At 39.4% G+C, this 20,170-nt stretch overlaps 1 protein-coding gene and 1 pseudogene across 2 annotated transcripts; both read left to right on the top strand.

Moving 5' to 3' along the window:
- The first annotated feature begins 1,417 nt into the window (after positions 1-1,417).
- LOC308244246 (olfactory receptor 6C74-like) lies at positions 1,418-5,700 on the top strand (annotated as a pseudogene). The gene is made up of 2 exons: positions 1,418-1,454; positions 5,075-5,700. The product of its transcript is annotated as an olfactory receptor 6C74-like (transcript).
- An 11,438-nt stretch (positions 5,701-17,138) lies between these two features.
- On the top strand, positions 17,139-18,077 carry LOC308245262 (olfactory receptor 6C75-like; the record flags this gene model as incomplete). The annotated part of the gene is made up of 1 exon (XM_080662221.1): positions 17,139-18,077. The coding sequence occupies one exon, from the start codon at positions 17,139-17,141 to the stop codon at positions 18,075-18,077; it is 939 nt and encodes a 312-aa protein (XP_080518347.1).
- Between the last annotated feature and the right edge of the window lie 2,093 nt (positions 18,078-20,170).

Here is a 20,170-nt window from a genome sequence, read left to right as displayed (position 1 = left end):
ACCTTTGGAGGTGGAGGTCCCAGTGTCCACGGGTCTGTAGCTGGGGTAGCAGGATTTTGCCTGGATTGGCTGCTGGGTCGTGGGGCAGATCCAAGGCCTGTCTGGTTGGTGGTGTTGATGAGTTCTTAAAAAAGGCTGTTCTCCCCTTCAATATGGTGTGGGCTCTATGCTGGAGTCCCGCCGTCAGGGGAGTGTCCGCATGGTGGTAATCTCTCCTAGTCAAGGAGAGCCTTTCTGCCAGCCCCTGCTGCTCCTGCGAGATTTAACTTTCCCTCATTCACTCACACACACACCACGCACATCCACACACTCTCCTTTCATACCCTCACTCACTCACTTCCTCTCCCTCACCTCCCTCCTGCCAGTCGCCATCTTCTTTTCCCCCAAATAGATTTTCTAATCTTTGCTGCTCTTCTTGTCCTTCTGGCAGCCTTATTATGCGTATGTTACTTCATTTTGCATTTTCCCAAAGCTCCCTTTGGCTCTCCTGCTGCTTTTTAATTTTTTTTCTCCAGTTGCTGTTCAGATTAGGCTTGTTTCTGTACTTTATCTTCTAACTCACTAATTTGGTCCTCTGCTTCTTCCAATCTACTGTTGAAACCTTACATGGTGTTCTTGATTGTATCTATATCACTTTTGATTTCTTCCTGATTTTTGCATAGATTGTTGATTTTCTCGTCCATCCTGTGTATGAACTGTATGTCCATTACTCTGCATTCTTTTCTGTCATGTTGCATGCTTCCATTTCACTTATTTTCTTTCTTGGCGATTCTCCTTTTCTTTCCTCTGGGGATTGTTTCGTTGTGTCCCCATTCTGACTATCACCAGAAGGTTCATATGTCGAGTTGTGGGGGCCTGGGCAGTATGAAGTGAGAGTTTTGCACCCCCTGAGTGTCACTGAAGAGCTCTGACACCAAGATGTGAGGCTGCCATGGGTTGGTGGGATCCATGCTTGTCCAGGATCAGAGTCACAGGCACTTAGTGAGGCCTTGTGTGTGCACCTAGGATCAGAGACCCTGCCTGCACCATGCTGAAACAGAGACCCCATCAGCATGTGCCAGAAATCAGAGTCCCCTAGAGTGTGTCAGGTGTCAGAGACACCCTGTGTTCACTCCGAGAATCGAGTATCGGGGTCTCTGCTGCTTGGTGCAGTCTCGCGCCTAGAATCAGGGTCCCTGTGTGCACATGTGCCAAGAATTGGAGTCACTAGCTCTTAGTGTGAATGCAGTGGGAATCAGGAATCTTAGGCGTGTGTGAAGAGAAACAGAGTCAAGTCACTGGTGCTCAGTGCTGCCTCTTGCGTGGAGAATCAGGGTCCCCAGTCTTCTTGGGGGACCAGGTTGCTCAGTCACACTATGTTGGCACTGCAGAAAATAGCCTTCCATGTGCCTTTGCCCTGAATAAATGTCACGTGGCAATGCAGTCCAGTGTGGACGTGGGGTCTGGTCACGCGGGTGTGCACTGCGGGAAACAAACTCCCCGTGTCCGTGCACACAAGCTCAAATTCTGTGCTGCCTCCCTGTTTGGGCACGGGGTCTGGTCGTGAGAAACAAACTCCATGAGTTCACTTGTCCAGGCTCAAATTCAGCACAGCCTTCCTGCTTGGGTGCAGGGTCTGGTGATGGAAAACAAACTTCCTGTGTCTGCACACCCAGGTTCAAATTCAGCACAGCCTCCCTGCCTGGGCATGGAGTGTGGTTGTGGGAAACAAACCTCCCATGTCCACACACCCAGGCTCAAATTCAGGTAGAGATGCTGCTGCTTTGTGTGGGCAGGAGACCTGTGTGTGCGGATAGGGTCTGGCAGTTCCTATGCCACTGCAGCAGGGCTGGCAGCGAGGGGGATTGACTCTGTGACTCACAGAAATCTGGGGCCGGGGTGCCTGAGGTCTTGGTGTTGTGGGTCAGCAGCTGTGGTTCCAGGTCTTTTACCTGTGGCTGTAGGGTCCCGGTTTGTGACTGAGACCAGATTGGGTAGTGGCAAGGCTAGGATCCTAGTCTTAAGCAGCTCTGTTCTTCAAGATGGCATGGTCTCTGTCCATGAAGATACATATTTATATCTGCTTGGGTGTATATCAGAGGAAAGAAACAACCAGGGCAAGTGAGATGAAATTAAATTCAAGTCTCAGGAACAATTTAGGAAGCTAAACTAAAAATAGTTATAAGGATTTAAGTCTTAAATTTTCAGAAGTTTGATGAAAGTATTGAATTCCCACTGCTAATGGGCTAGAAATATTTAGGTCAATTTTATGTTAATTTTAAGAGGCAGACATTCCTTACCTGCAATCTGACTTACATAATTATAAAGTCACCATAAAGAGTAATAAACACAGAAAAAAAAAAGATGTTTGGCAAAGAAGAAGAGGGTCTTATTTCTCTGTAATATGAAGATGATGAAACTTTACTTCCTACAAAGCAACTCGCTTTTCTGAAGATCTTTTGAAGTTCTGTGTATCTTTAAGATCAGTGACCCAAGGAGATAGTTTTATACTTTTAATTTTTTTCAATAAAAACATGAATGATTCTTTTAATTAAAAGAAGTAAAAGAACAATGGGTCACAGGTTGATGTAAAATAATTTAATAGATTGGTAAAAATTGCAAATACTGAAGATAATAGTTGAAATATTGTAGACTAGAGGCCCAGTGCATGAAATTCATGCACTTGGGGGTGTCCCTCAGCCTGGCCTTTGCCCTCTCACAGTCTGGGAGCCCTTTGGGGATGTCCAGCTGATGGCTGAGTTCCATCTCTGGGGAGCAGGCCTAAGCCATTAGTTGGACATCCTTAGCGCTGCTGCAGAGGTGGGAGAGGCTCCTGCCACTGCCACTATACTCACCAACTGTCAGTCCGGCCCCTGGCTGAGTGGTGCTCCCTCTGTGGGAGTGCACTGACCACCAGGGGCAGCTCCTACATTGAGTGTCTGCCTTCTGGTGGTCAGTGCACGTCATAGTGACCAGTCATTTCACCATTCAATTTGCACATTAGCCTTTTATTATATAGCATTTTTCTTATTTGTATTTACTTTCATTTGATACTAGAGGCTGGTCCATGAAATTCATTCCCTTGGGGAGGGGGGTTCCTCAGCCCAGCCTGCAACCTCTTGCAGTCTGGCAGCCCTCGGGGGATGTCCAACTGATGGCTTAGGTGTGTCTCCGGGGAGCAGGCCTAAGCCATCAGTTGAACATCCTTAGCACTGTCAAGGAGACGGGAGAGACTCCCACCACTGCCACTGCTCTCACCAGCTGTGAGCCCCTCTCTGGCTGAGTGGCGCTCCATCTGTGGGAGCACACTGACCACGTGTGGGCAGCTCCTGCATTGAGCATCTGCCTTCGGTAGTCAATGTGCATCATATCGACTGGTCATTTCACTGTCGGGCCAAAACCGGCTCTCCAATATCCCCAGAAGGGTCCCAGATTGTGAGAGGGCACAGGCCAGGCTGAGGGACCCCACTGGTGCATGATCATGACTGGGGAGGGATGCAGGAGGTTTGCCAGCTCGGGGTGGGGGGGGGACTGCGGGAGGGCTCAAGGGTGTTTCTAGTCTCTATCACTCAGTCCTGATCACCCGGACCCCAGCAGCAAGCTAACCTACCGGTTGGAGTGTCTGCCCCCTGGAGATCACTGCACATAATAGTGACTGGTCAACTGGTCAACTGTCTGCCCTCTGGTGTTCAGTGCATGTCATAGTGAGTGGTTGAGTGGCCTTAGCATATCATTATTAGATTACGCTTTGATTGGTTGAACGAATGATCGGACTACCGGACACTTAACATATTAGGCTTTTATTATATAGGATTACCCATGTAATATGTGATCTTTGTGAAATGGCTGGATTTACAAACCTTTGGAAAAGAAAATAGAGTTCCATTTAGTTAACAAAATTTTTAATTAAAAGTATATGCTAAGCCAAATAAGCCAGTCAGAGAAAGATAAATATCACATCATCTCACACATTTATGTAATATAATGAACAACATAAACTGATGAACAAAAACAGATCCAGAGACAGAAAAGCATTGATCAGACTGTCAAACCTCAGAAGGAAGGTAGGGGAGGGTGGGAGTAGAGGGAGAGATCAACCAAAGAACTTGTATGCATGCATATAAGGCTAACCAATGGATACGAACACCAGGCGGGTGAGGGCATGATTGGTGGTGGGGAGGGGGGGGGTGGGGGGTTTGAGGGGGTAATGAGGCGATAAGGATACATATGTAATACCTTAATAAATAAAGGAAAAAATAGCTATAATGGTGGATTTTACTGTGATTATTAAAGTTTGAAGGGGAAAAAAAGAAAAAAGAAATAAAACGTATATGGATTACACTGTAAGCCAAAAACAGCATAAATAAATAAAGGTAGTGTGCAATTAAGTGGTACATGGTTATACATTTCAACTAAATTATAGACAACAAAAATTTTCCAGTTATTTATGGGCGTTCTCATTTAAAAGACATGCTTGTGCACTTCTTATTTAAAAGTGACATACTATGAGTAAACAAGCACATAACTAAACATTCAGACCAAGCCACTACAATTTTCCATCTCTACCAAGTAAAAACTTAGTTTACATTTTATTTAAAACAAAAAACAAGGATATGAGTGTGTTTTGGTAGGCTGGTAGTGCTGACTAGCAGAAGAGAGAAGGGAGTTGGATATGGGAAGCAACGTGTTTATGGAAGATTTTAAGAAAATAGTCATCTCATGCAGCCTTTTTCCCTTTAATTTTCATTTCTTCCTCTTTTTCTTTTTTAATAGAAGTCAGCTTTGAGAAACCACACGACTGTGACAGCCTTTATTTTTCTTGGATTGGCTGATGATCCACCATTACAGGCTGTCATTTGTCTTCTCCATCTTATTACCTACATGTTGAGTGTCACTAGGGACCTAAACATCATCACTTTCACCCTCTTGGATCCACACCTAAAGATGCCCATGTATTTCTTCCTCTGAAATATCTCATTTTAAGAAATCTCATTCACAACTGTACGCATCCCCAAATTTCTTGTCAGTATGGCAACAGGCAATAAGTCCACATCTTAAAACTGTGCAGCACAGCTGTTTTTTACTATTCCCTTAGGTGCAGCCGAGTTTTTTCTTCTGGCTGCCATGTCCTATGATCGCTATGTGGCCATCTGCAAACCCCTGCGTTACACCACCATCATGAGTGGCATAGTCTGCAACTTGTTGGTGTTTGCTTCATGGTTGGCCGGTTTCATAATAATTTTTTCACCACTCCTTATAGGTCTTCAGCTAGATTTCTGTGCAGCCAACACTGTAGATCATTTCTTCTGTGATGTTTCTCCTATATTGCAGCTCTCTTGCACAAACACGGATATAATAGAATTAATGGTGCTTCTCTCAGCCATTTTGACGCTCGTGGTTACACTAGTGTTAGTGATTCTCTCCTACACAAACTTCATCAGCACTATTCTGAAGATACCTTCTCCTCAACAGGAAGAGAGCCTTTTCTACATGCTCTTCTCACATGGTAGTGGTGTCTATTTCCTATGGCAGCTGCATCTTCATGTAAGTGAAACCCTGGGCAAAGGAGAGAGTGTCTTTAAATAAAGGGATAGCTCTGCTCAGTACTTCTGTTGCCCCATGTTGAACCCCTTTATTTACACACTGAGAAACAAACAAGTGAGAGATACTTTTAAGCACTTGTTCAAAAAGAATTTCTTTCAACGACGTGAACCACTTTAGTGATGTTCCTGAGGTTATAAATCAAATAAAACAAGAAGTGTGGGTTGTGTCACAGAGCTCTTCAATGTTTATATTCAAAATATTATCTATCTTTTGACATGTAATTCTCATTGTGGCTTGCCTAATCTCCAAAGTCTAACCTCCACTGCTGGACTTTTTCTTCCTCATGCTGAGAGCATATATAAAAGATATTTTTTGTTTGTAGACAAATTCATTTGTGTGTGTGTGTGTGTGTGTGTGTATCTAGATTTCCTTCCAAAATTCTCTCACAGAAAGACAAAGTGGGACTTAATTTTTTCTATGTTTCTTTTCACTATTCTGGAATTCAGAGACCCAATTTGGCATATGTTCTATATAGAATTTAATACATTTCCTGTATTTGATGAACTAATTTGTTTTTATTGGTGAGTTCCAAATTTGAAATCTGGTTTGTTAGTGTGCTTAGTAGAACTGCAGAGCAAATTAATATAGTGGCATTTCTTAGGTTACACATTTTGATAGTTTCAAATTTTAACTAAGCTTCAAATTGTGTATTTTTAGAAACAGATTAGAGGCTCCAGAGAGGTCAAAGCATTACTGACCTTGCAGTTATTAGATAGAACACATTGCTAACACTTAGTGATTGTTTACAATGAGAATGCATTAGCTCCCATCTTAAAAACTGTGTGACAGGTATTATCATGCTCGTTTATTAATAAACATCTAAGGCATATTTAGAGCCTAAGTAACTTGCTGATGACAGAAAAAAAAAATAAACAAAACCAACACCTCACTGATGACAAAATACAGTCCTTTGTTGTCCATGCATCTTTTACATTTTGTTAATAAAATGAAGTGGAAATCTCTTCAATCCCATTGCCATTTAAGAGACAAATGAAATTAGCTCTTTTAAGAAATTTCCATTAAGTTAATTAAATGACCTATAAAAAAGTAGTCCTTATGAAATGTAGTACAGTACTTGATTTTTCAAATTAGGTGATTTGAGCATTAAAAATTAGATATAATGACTGATCTTGTGCAAAACAAAATATTTTTATCCTTTCCCAAATTGTTATACCTCAGTGTGACCAAAAGAAAATATTTTTCTGACTAATATAAGTTTCCTTGATAAATATTTATCTAGCACTTGTTTCTGGACAATGTAAATGGTGACCTTATGAATAACTTGCGACTTGTAGGATTATCACTTTTTTGATGTATCAAAATGTTACATAAATTATCCCATACATTTAAAAATATATATCCCTTTGTTAGAGTTCAGGTTAGCAAGAAATTTAACATATCCTTTGTGAATATTAGTGAAATGTTTAAAATGTATATATCTAACCTTGGAACCCACTTCCACTCTGACAGCTATCAGTGTGTTCTCACAATGCAATATACAGATGATGTATTATAGAGTTGTACACTTTAAACCTATGTAATTTTATTAACCAATGTCACTCCAATAAATTCAATAAAAAAGAAGTAAAAAGATAAAATTATATTTCTAAATAAATAATATATGGGGCATTGAGAAGAAGTTGAAAGACTCAAATATACATTTCAAATAGGGACCATGTTTGTGTAAGTGGTTTTCATAAAACCATAATAACATGTTAAGAATATTTTATTTGATGATAAAAATCTATAATAATAAAAGCCTAAGCGACCATTGTAACTGAACGGGTGACTGAACAGGCTGTGTGGTGTGACCAGGCCTGCCAGGGGGTTAGTGTGGGGTGGCCAAGTGACTGAGCAGCAGGCTGCATGGAGCTGGCGGGGGGGGGGCAGTTGGGGGTGATTAGACTGGTGGGGGGGGGGCAGTGAGGGGTGACTAGACCATCGGGGGGCAGTTGAGGCTACCAGGCTGGCAGAGGAGGGCAGTTAGGGGTGATCAGGCAGGCAGGCAGGTGAGCAGTTAGGAGCCAGTGGTCGTGGATTGTGAGAGGGATGTCGGGATGGGCCTAGGATCGGGCCTAAACCGGCAGTTGGACATCCCCCTAGGGGTCCCCAGATCGGAGAGGGTATGGGATGGGTTGAGGGAGGGGACCCCCCATGCATGAATTTCATGCACCAGGCCTCTAGTTGACATGTAAAAAGGTACCCTTCAACTTCCCTATTTGACTTTCTTTTCTTTTTCTTTTTTAAACATTGAATTTATTGGTTCACAAAACCATACATGTTTCAAGTGTACAACTGAACAACATATCAGCTGTACACTGCATCATGCACCTTTTGCCTCAAGCAAAGTCTCTTTCTGTCCCCATTCCTGCCCACTTTGCACACTCCCCATACCCTTCTCCCCTTTCCCTTTTTTACAGATCAACTTCTTCTGAAGGCATCAGATATTAAGTTTATAGGCACAAAATTTTCTACTTTATGGATAACAATTACACTTGAGAAAAATAGTCATGAAATGTTTGACATCTGACATATGCCAGAATTCCTCAGATTTCACGTGGACATTCTTGCCTAATCTCAGGTTGTTCCCAAATGCAGTTATGTGAAATATTTATTCTACATTTCTATGTTATTTTTCTTTTTAACCAAATATTCATTATATGTGAATGTAAAGTCTATTTAGTTCTTGTTAAAGTTTGTTATGTAGATAAATATGTAAGTAATTTAATATAGATAAAAGACTATAATATCTTCCCTTTTCCTTTATATCCAAAATAATTATGAATATCTTTTGTAAAATTCATAAATATATTTATTAGATTTGACTACTTACACTGCACAGCCCCCTTTTCATCATTCATTAGTAGGCTGTATATAAATAAATAAGAGAAAATGCAAAAAAGGCAACCCCAGGCTTAAGGTATAATGGGAAATAATTAGGAGAAGTAATTTTCTACTTAATTTGCAATAAACCAGGTGTTTCTGAATACATTTTTACTTTTGTTAATAGCAAGGATAAGCATGTATTATATATGAACTTATGATTCTCAAATTGTGTTAGATGTTTAAAAATATTAAAATCCCATTTGTGCATCTATTGTTGCCATCTCTGATGTTCCTTTTTCTCTGGAACGTAAAGATAAATTGTTAACAGGTTGTGTTTTACTAATATATATTGGATAAGTGTTAAGAAAAGTTGGACTGAAGGCACATCCATTGTCTCTTAAATACCCTCTTGTCTTTGATCTCAGACTTAGCCTCCACATTGCTGTTGGAACACTTCCTAAGATACAAATTGCTCATTGCACTTTCCTCTAAGAAAATTTTTAACGTTATTTTTATTGTTGACACTATTACAGATGTTCCTATTTCCCACACTTTTGCCCACGTCCATTCAACTCCCCCCACTTCCCTCTGTCCATCAGCACACCATTGTCTGTGTCTATGTGTTATATGTTTTTGGCTAATCCCTGCTAAGAAGTTTTTAAAGGCTTTATATTGTTTACAAAGTAATGTTCAAACTCCTCAAGTGTTTTCATAATCTAGCCATTTCTGTTTCATTTCTTATCTCTTCCAGTTAGGAATCGTATGCCTTGATCATATTCCATAGAAAAATGTGTTGAAAATTGTGTACTTTCACATATATAGAGTGCATGCTCTTTGCCCAGTTCTTCTCTGCTAGTGTGTAAAACACATCAAGTATCAGTTAAAGTTGATTAACATGAGTCTCCTCTGGAGGACTCCTAACGACAAGACCATAGTAGTTACTTCATACTCAAAGTTTCATGGTATTTATATCAACTCTCAACAGTGCTGTTACAACACATGCAATTAACTATATTTCTTTGTTGCAATAGACTCTATTTTCTCAAGAGCAAATACTACATCTTACATATTTCTACATTCTTATCATTTAAACCACTGCCTAGAGAGGAATAAATAAATTAATGAAGCGATGAATGACAAGAAAGAAGAACAGAGTTAACATGTTCACTAATAAAATAAGAGTCAAATGTGGCATTTGATGGAGATTAATATAATTCAATGGATGTTGCTATTTAATAAGTGGCAAGATCAGAGCCTCTCTTTGTTTTCAAAAACAACTGACATGAGGCTCTGACATAAATTTATTTATGGTAGCATGGAAATGCCATGATTTGCTGATCATTACTCAAGATAAGAATTTAAAACCCCAAGCTTGTCATTTCTTCTCTGTAGATTCTTAGTGTGGTTAGAAGTAGACTTCCTGGCTGGTAGCACTTGTAGTGATTGTATTTTATATGCTTATCATATGGCTCTGTATGACCTACATTCAGTTGAGAAAGGTCAGTCAGTAATGTCATGCTCTTTCCAAGTGATGATTTAAGTAACTCTGTCAATACTGGAAGCCATGGACTTCTAACATTCTCATCTTCTTATGGTCACAATATTGCCTTCAGAAGGTCAGAAAACTAATTTCAAAATCCCTCCTTAAGGGTATATTTTATGTAACCAGCAGTGTAGGAATGATATTTTTTAGAGTATTTCTATATATCCTGTTTTAGCTCTTGTTTTGGATTATTTTCACCAGATAATTTTATACTATTTAGTCTTGGTAGATAGAGAAAATAACAGATTTCTTCCCTGACCATTATTACAAAGAACTATCTCTGAATGTGGCAAGGTTGGGCAGATTTGCTGGTAATATTGTCAGTCTCTTAAGTTTGGGGTTCCTCAACTGTGACTTGAACTGATTATATATGCGCAACATGCATGTGGGTCCTCTTTACATTGCCCCTGCTGGGGATTAGGGGGCAGGTGGAACTGAGCTAACATGAAACTCATTCAACCTCCTGTGCTGTAATAACATTTATTGTCTTTGACTCATGAGTCTTGTGCTTTTTGCCAGAATCTATGAAACTGTGGCTGGCTGACCCATTATAGCCCTTGCAGTTCTGGGCCGTTTTGTGGTAGGGGATGACTTGCTGGAAGATGGCACAAGGGCCTCCCATGGGCAAGGTTAGGGATAGGAAAGGCTCCTTATATCCAGTTGTGGATTTTCTAACACAAGTGCTGAGTGAGGAGGATAAGGGTGCCCCACTGTCACAGCAGTCAATGAAACAAAGGGCAAGGAGGTAGGATTGAAACTAGCTACCTGAACACTCCTTTTTGTTGTTGCTTACTCCTTTGTAGGAAGGAGGAAGGGCCACAGCCTCCCCACACCTAGCGTTGGGTGTAATGCAATATCAGATGTTTGTATGACCCACAAGCAAACATCTGACTACTCATAATGAAAAGTAATTATGGCCATGACTTCTAGTTTTAACTCCAACATGTGAAATGCTTGAAAGTTATCACTCCCAAATGTATGACCAAAAAGCTGGACAACTATGAATGACTACTTTTCTCATACCCATTAGAGAACTAAGGATTCAGGGACAAACTGCTGCCCTGAAATGTGGACAGACTTGCTTCCAGGGAGTCACAGGTGAAATCTGCTTACTTGGCATAGAAACCCCTGCAACAGTAATTGAGTATCAACACTTAAATACTATGTTGGATGCACTCCAGAGCATGATTGTGGATAAAAATGAGACTGTAGGTATTTCTCTCTTTCTGCGTCCAGCGCGGCTAGAGATCAGGTCCAGTTCCGGAGTAGGGCCATCTGGGTATTGAGACATAAAAGAAAGAGACAAGACACAGAGATAGAAGGAAAAAGTTGGGACTGTGTGGGACCACCGTCCTCTCCTGATGGAGAGACAGGGACCCAGAGACAATCCAGGGAGTTGATTTTGTATCCCAAATACCAGGAAGTTTCACCAAAAGGTCAAGACAAGAGGAGATTATTTGCATTCTTGAGTAGGCCCTGAGCATTCCTGGTGCTAGGCTGGATTTAGATATCAAAACCAATTCCCCACACCATGGGCTGAAATGAAGGTCAAGCTGACAACACCCTTGCCCTTTTGGCAAGGCATGTTCCCAGGGCTTGGCTTTGCCGATGCCACTGGGTTCAGCTGACAATAATTAAGGAATGCACATGTGCCTTCCCAGGTGCTGTCTACAGAGAGACACTCTTAGAGGCTACAATATTAAGGGAGACCCAACCATTTTATGAGCTTTACCTCAGGAAAACTGCTCCAGATTCTCATGGTGAGTCTTTGGGGGAAAAAAAACATAACAAAAACCAACAACAACCCTTGTGCTTTTTGGCGAGGGAAGTGAAGAGTAATCACTGTGAAGTATACCTAGAGCCTTCTCCATAGCAAAGGGCATTGTCCAGAGGAAAAGAATTTGCCAGTGTCTGTGGACAAAGGGCATCCACTCACTCTGTTCTCTCACCTAATAGGGGGTGGAGCATAGTCAATGGGTGCCATGCCTTCAAGGAACTAGATTGAGCATGCTACAGGCAGGGGACGGTTTAGAGGCCAGTGAGGGAAAAAGATAAACCATTGGAGAAATGCTTTTGAAAGTCAGAGTCCAGGGACAAAGGCTCACTAAAAGGCCAGTATTTAATTGGAAGATCAAAAATGTTTTTTTATTATAGGAGAAAAATGTTCCTCATCTTCCTCCATTACTAGTCGTGGGGGGCGGGGGTTTCTTGTGGTACTGCTGGAAGAGCATTTCTGGAAGATGAGATAAGATAAAGCTTTATTTTTGTGGAATGATACCCCTGAGTTTCCAAAGTCCCATTTCCCTTAGTCCAATCATAGAAGTATCGCTGGGGTTTCAGTAAAGCTACAATCAGAGCCAGTCTCCAGCGCTTCCTTCATATGTTGGAGCTGGGCCCATTCACCATCAGGCTAGTTACATTAGTCCATGTGTGTGGCTTCCCATGGCATGTGCCATGTGAGCAGATGCAGAGAAGCAGGAGCAAAAGAGCCCCACAAGCCCAGAGACACATGGGTCCATGAGAGCTAGAGAGTTAACTCCTTTGTTTAGGGGGTTATGTGACCCAATCCTCATGCCTTTGCAAGTCATTCCTTTTGGCAACTCTCTATGTCCCCAGGAACGATTGACAGCAAGCACATTCCAGGTGTCCCCCCAGCTTTCCTAGCATGCGTCTATTTTCCTTTGTCCTGTCCCCTTCCCCAATGTTTGGCAGGGAAATGCCTGCCTATAATGTCTGGCCTTTTCTCTGCTCCTTTCCTGTTATTAATAACTTGCTAATTACAACAGTTTCACTCTGGCTCCCTCACACATTACCACCTCACCAACTTAGGATCCAGGATAAAGCAGTGAATTATAGTTGAAAGGTTGTAAGACTCAGGCTCACTCCAGAGAAGGAGTTCTTACAAAAACACTGAGTCAAAAGGGAAAGAAAAAGACAGTAGAGGACGTAGAATCCTCTGGCACGTATAGCACCAGAAAACATTAAACACAGCTCAAGTCCTAGAGATTATAACATAAACACTCACATTGAAGGCCTATTTATCTCCATTCCTATGGTGACACAGAATGTCCAGCTTTTCTCAAAAAGTACAAGTGCTAGGAGCAGAAATAGAAGAGTGGAGACTGGCTATAATTATAAGAAATATTAATCATGCTCTGTGAAATATTAATTAGGCTCTGTTAACTCTACTTGTTCTGTTCTGATTAGAGATAGCACATTCTAACCTGGCTGGGAGTTGAACGCCCCCAGACATGGGAGTTAACCTCCTTTCCCAAGAACTGCCTATCATCATGGAAAGAGTAACAACATTGTTGTTTAAACAATATGGTCCTAGAGGTGCCTTCCCCTTGTGACCCCCCCACGCCCAATCCTTATAGCCTGTAACCGTTATACCTTGTCTGCTTCCCCTTGCCTATAATTCCCACTTTCCCATGGAACCTTTGTCCTTTTACCCAATAGAAGCAGCTGCCTTATGGGGATGGGGTAGAGCAGAGTTTTGTGGATAACCTGCTGCTCTCCCATCCTGCCAGCATAATTGGAATAAACATTCATGTGTGATTCAACCCTGCTTCTGCAAAATGGGCTCAAATCAACTGTTTGCCCTGTTTCATTTTCTGGCGACTCTGGTGGAACGAAAAAGCTGTGGGGCTTCTCTGGGGTGAGTTGCAGAGATCCCATTTGCTGCTTGCACTTGGGGTTCCTGGGACTGAGGCCTGGACTCTTTTATTCACAACTGCCAGGAATTTTCTTGTTTTGAGTCCCAACTACAGCCTCAGTCATCCCTGTCATCTCACTTAAGACCTAAATTGAATTGTGGTTTCTATAATTCTGTAACGAGGGGCATCTGTTGTATGTTGCTCCCCCATCTGATGTAAGCCTGATCAGCTCCTGGTTGCCAGTGGCCTCTCAAGGTCCTTGCCTGGTCTCCACATCCAATCCTAATGAGCTTAGGATGGAGACAGGGCCCTGCATGGCCAAGGGCATTCTTTTAAGTGTGTCTAGAGAACTATAAAAGAATGGTGCACTTAGCTTGAGGTATAATATTTTCTGCCAGGCTAAATTGTCCATCTCATATTCCCACATTTTATTATTAACTAACATAAACTTTACTTTTTCTTTCAAATCTTTATCTGGGATTTCAAGGCACAAATGTGTGGTAGGTCACACGTCTATTAGGGAAATATATACTGAATTCTCTGGAGACGTAGTAAAAACTAATTTTTAAAAATATATATTTATACTTTAAAAGTAATTTAGTGCCTGGGGAGAACACTTCTATAACAACATATAAATTAGTTTGCTTTGGGAAATGTTGTTCAAGAATCTCATATCCACATGAGAATTCTTTGTAAACTACATAATTTTTCTTTAGAGCACAGAAAACATAAATCTACCTGGGATCAAGTGTTGATTAATCTGTAATACTTAGAATATTCAACACATAATGGGAAATTTCAATTCACTAGCCTAAAAATCTGTAATAAAATAGTTAATCAAACTTTTTCTAAAGTATGGCCTAAAAACAAAATCATAGATTGTAGAAGAGAGTGAAATCCATTTAGAAAATGGAACATTGGTGTGTTCTGTTCAGCTGATGATAAGAGATCTAAATATTGAAACAAGAGACTTTTTGTCCAAATAAATCTGTGGGTATATCTTATTTTAAAAGGTGTTTGAATTTGTAAGTGTTTTTGGTAGACTTGAAAAGATGAAAACAATATTTCTCAAAAGTAATGGCAATGTTTCTGGTTAGGTATATTTTATCTCACATTTGTTCTATTTTCACCTTTAACCTTATTTCCTCCTCAACCTTTTAAATTTTAACATAGGGAAAATAGTGAAGACAAATTAAATATAATGAATGTTTAGTATTAAAATGCTTTTTCTTTTTGAAATCTATTTAATATTGACAATATCTAATACAAAGAAATATACCTGCATTCATAGGCCTGACTTCTAATGATTTCATTTTGTCAACTTTGTTGTTGTTTATGTTACAGTGTATGTTGGGAGATAGTTGGTGTGCACAATTGTTGAAGTTGGACAAAGAAATTATTTGACGTGATAAAATTCTTATTTGGGTGATTTAAATATAACTTTTCTACAGTGTTGCCATTATGGTAAGTTGTGTAAATGAGGAAAATTTTGTAACAGGCAGCTTCACAATTACCTGCATGTGGAAGGAATGTCCAGGGAGAAAGGCTAGTTTGTTTTCACTCATAAATCTCTACATGTTAAACATACATGATTTTGATAATAAAACTCTAATAATTTCCTTTAATGAAATCACTCTTCACTTTCTCTGTTCAGTCTGTTTCCTCTCTAAGAAATGAATACCTTCTCTCATTTTTTTATATTCTAAGACCTAACTTTAAATCCAACTTTCCTCCTGTGAACTCATCTAGATATTATTGAACCAACAATTATTTGTCCTTAAAAGTTTATTTTTATTTTTATACATGCCTTTTTAATGATAATTCATGTTTTAAATAAGTTAGAAATAATAATTTTTGTATTCTCAAACAGAAAACATTATTTAATCACAAGGCCTTAATCATTTCATGTGATAGATGATGAAGATACTGAGGAAAGAATTTTCTGTAGAGATATGGTTAACCTTTTTTATTTTAAAGAAATAAGCTATTATCTGGCCCATAGTACTTTGTACAAAATGATATACTTTTAAGGAGACAACTTTGGAAATCTTAATGCTGATGTCCAACTTAGTAGCTGTGCAAACCTGAACAATCTGTCTCTCTTAATATATGCCTCATGTTGAGACTAGTCATCTATAGATATTTCTTTAACTGTGTGTTTGCCAAACATTTGAATAGTTTTATGATAAGAAAATATATACATCTTAAAATTTGTGTCACACTCTTCTGTGATTTATTATGTTTTTGAAATTTGCCAAATAATCCTCTTCTCTTTCAGGCTATGATGATCTCAAAACTGTTTATGTTTCAGTCTGTATTTTAGACAAAGAACAAAAAGGTAAGTATAAGAAAGGCAGCAGATGGAGAGAAGTTGCATTGGTAAATAGTTCCTCTTTACAATTTTTACTTACTAATTTACATATTTTTAATCTTCTTTTTACTTTTCCCCTCAAATTCACTATCCTATCTCTCAAAAACCTTTCTTACCTCTCTAGGCTCCCATAAAGCTTTATCTTTGTTCTTATCTTTCTCTTTACTCTTTTCATCTCGTATGATTTAATGAATGCATATTTATATGCTTATCTCTGCATCTTTTTTAATTAAATTTTTAAAAATTGTTTTTAGAGACAGAGAAGAAGGGTGAAAGAAATATCGACTTATTGTTCCACTTATTTATGCATTCCTTGGTTGATTCTTCTATGTGCCTGCCCTGACTGGGGATTGAACCCCCAAACTTGGTGTATTAAGATAACACTCTAACCAACTGACCTACCCAGCCCTGGCGATTTCTCTCTGCTTTTATATTTCTTATTCTCACTTTTTACTAAACAAAACTGTAGTTTCTTCTTACACAGACTGACATTACCAGACTGTGCTTGCTGATTTTGTTCTGGGGTACAAATTGGTAAATTCTGGGTTACAACAGAGATTGAGGGGATGGACATACTATTGAGAACAGAATTTTTCCCCCCAATACCTCCTAATCACTTACCTGGAATTGGATCTCATTAACCATGAAAATAAATGAGACAAGAATCAGGCATTTGAATTTACTTAGTTGAGTAAAATAGTAAAATGTATACTAAACCTGTTTATTGATGATGGCTAGGTTTGTGGTAAGTGTATGTGTGAGGCAAAATATGAGCTTGTAGTGACATCATTTTGATTCCAGCATGAAAATTTCTTATTCAGACAGGAAATGGCATGCTACCGCGACTCTTGCTTAATAGCAAAAGAGAAAAACCATTTCCCTATGCTTTGAAAGTCTCTCTAATCCCTCTAATTTACCCACACAAAAACAATCAACAATTACTATTGCTATATAGGTTATTCTCTAGTACAATTTCAAACTACAGTTTTAACTATTTTTCCCTGCCAACACCCATTTTTAAAACATAAAAGAGCAATGTATTTTTCTATCTGAAACATCACTTTGCTAACTTTACTTTCAACACTAGTTATCGTGGTTATTTTTCCATTGGGACCATCATTTTCTTCTTTGTCCCTATTCAGATATAGCAAGTATAGTAATGGGAAATAATACGGCAGTGACAGTGTTTATCCTAGCAGGTTTGACTGATGACCCACAATGCAAAGTTGTGTTATTCATCTTCCTGCTTCTCATTTACATGCTAAGCATCACTGGCAATCTGATCATCATCACACTCACCCTGGTGGATATTCACCTCAAGACCCCCATGTATTTTTTCCTTCGGAATTTTTCCTTCTTAGAAATTTCCTATACTAGCACATGCATTCCTAAATTTTTGGTTACTATGGCAACAGGGGACAAAACCATTTCCTATAATTGTTGTGTCACTCAGGTGTTTTTTGCCTTCCTTTTTGGAGCATCTGAATTTTACTTGCTGGCAGCTATGTCCTATGACCGCTATGTTGCCATCTGTAAGCCCCTGCATTACACAGTCATCATGAGCAATAAAATCTGCACACAGCTTGTCCTCAGTTGTTGGCTTGCTGGATTTTTTGTCATCTTTCCACCACTCATCTTAGGCCTGGACCTTGACTTCTGTGCCTCCAATATTATTGAGCATTTCTACTGTGACACTACTCCGCTTATGCAGATCTCCTGCACAGACACACAGACTCTTGAGCTGATGGGATTCATCTCTGCTTTGGTGACACTCCTGATCACATTGATAATGGTGATAATATCATATGCCTTTATTGCCTTGACCATTTTAAAATTCCCTTCAACTAGTCAGAGGAAAAAAGCTTTTTCGACATGTTCTTCTCACATGATTGTAATATCCCTTTCTTATGGTAGCTGTATTTTCATGTATGTTAATCCATCAGTCAAAGAAAAGATATCTTTTTCCAAGGGAATTTCCGTGCTCAATACTTCAGTTGCGCCACTTTTGAACCCTTTCATCTACACTTTACGGAACCAACAAGTGAAAAAAGCCTTCATGAGTATGATCCACAGGGTTATTTTTTTCTCAAAGAAATGAATGTCCCTATTGCACTCTCTATACAAAAGAAATGAACAAAGGAGCCCCTAATAATAACAGTATATCTAATAGTATCTTCCATACGTAGTTTCTCCTTTTTTCCCTTTCTTTTCTAGGATGTTTACCTTTATCTCTTTGAAGCTTTATTTTCACAGAAATCATTGTTCTACATTAATTTTCTTTACTTTCTTATTAGAGATATTTTTTCTGACCTCATTTTCTTTCCCTCTGGACATGTAAAAGAAATTGAACTAAATTTTTAATCTGTCTTTTTTGGTCTTTCAATTCTAATTAGTCAAGACTATGAAATATTATTTAATTTGAACTATATTTAATGTTGCGTGCAATGCAAAGTTTACTACCACTACTTTATTTGTGATCATTGGTAACCTAGTTAAAACTAATATTCATTTATATTTTCTGTAATACTACTGATTGATTGGTACACTTTCTATTTAAAATAATTAAAAGGAAACTGTAACAGACTTGCAAGAGTGTTGATGCTCATCTTTGAAAATGTTTGTTTATTAAAAATATGATTTTTGTTTTAAAGTACATTTTATAAAACTAGTTATTTATAAGAAATATTTGAAAAATAGCAAAGAAATGAAATAAAAGATAGGAAGGAAGAAAACTTTATATAGTATATTCTTGACTAGACAATTATATAAGTTTATGTAGCATTTGTAGAATGAACAGGATCTTAAATATATTTGGATCATAGATATGATTTCAGGGAAAATGGTTACTTAAACAATTTATTATATTTTTTCTTGATAATTTTGTTTGTATATCCATTTTGATAAAGTTGATTTAATAATCCTAAAACATTATTAAAGTTTTAGAAAATTTAAGAGCAAGGAAATGAGAAAAAATATGTATGTATAATTTTGAGCCAATCTAATAAAAATAAAACCTGAGTTTCTCTTACTATTCTGATTAATTTTGATTCTGTTATATCTCAGTAAGGATGAGTTTGCTTATAACATTTAAGGTAAACCACTAATTTATCATTGAGCTATTCTGAAATGTTTTACTTAATAGATATTTAAATGCCTACCATCTACCGGGTTTCCCCGAAAATAAGACATCCTCCGAAAATAAGACCTACTTACAGGTTTCCTTCTGAGTGAAATATAAGGCCTCCCCCTAAAATAAGGCCCAGACTGTGTCTCAGAATGAAAATTAATTTACCGTAAACTGGTCGCTAGGGCCGCCCCGACTGGCTTCTAGCAACCAGTGACGTTACGCGGAGTCCTGACGTCACTGCTGTGTGGAACCGGAGTGGAGGTCGAGTGAGTGGTGAGCGCGGGGCGGGAGAGAGGAGGAGACTTTCTCAGATGCGTGTAGAAGAACAGGAGGATTAGAGCGGACGGGATGCCGCGAAAGTGGTGAGTGCTGGTCTGTCTCTAGTGACAGTACCTGATGCTCGCGGCCGCCTTCATGACTGAAGGTTCTCAGTCAGTGGCAGACCCTGCTCCAGCCCAGATCCAGGCCCCAGCAAGCCCAGTGACAGTCCCCAGGCAGGCCCCATGGGGTAAATGTCTGATAAAGGGGTAGGAGGGATACTGGTGAAGGTGTTCAGTGGCACAGGGGTGGGGGTAGGGGGATCACTTAAAATGACACAGGAGGATCAGAGGGGGCAATCAAAATGATACAGGAGGATCAGAGGGGAAAATCAAAATGACACAGGAGGATCAAAAGGGGTTACTAAAATGGTAATCCCCCCTCTGATTCTCCTGTTCCATTTTGATTCCCCCCTCTGATTCCCCTGTGTCATTTTGAGTGATCCCCCTCCCCCCACCTTGATACCCCAATTCCCTTTTTTTTACCCATAGAAATGAGCACAAAAAGAAAAAGCTACTCCGTGGAGCACAAGAAAGGAATCGTGGAAGACTCTTGGGGCCAAAATCTTACTGCTTTCTGCAAAGAGAAGATGTTGAGTATCCGATTGGTCCGAAAATGGTGAGCAGAGTATGGTAACCTCATGAACAAGTGGACAAGGGAAATGCTAAAAAGCGCAAGTGTGGATCAGGTCGGCAACCATTATTTTCCGAGCTGGAAGACCTGATCTGTGAATGGGTTGTTGACAG

The sequence above is a fragment of the Plecotus auritus genome, assembly GCF_963455305.1.
Source record: "Plecotus auritus genome assembly, chromosome: 3".
Taxonomy (NCBI): domain Eukaryota; kingdom Metazoa; phylum Chordata; class Mammalia; order Chiroptera; family Vespertilionidae; genus Plecotus; species Plecotus auritus.
Note: the sequence above shows the minus strand (reverse complement) of the source record. Positions and strands in the feature narration are given on the sequence as shown.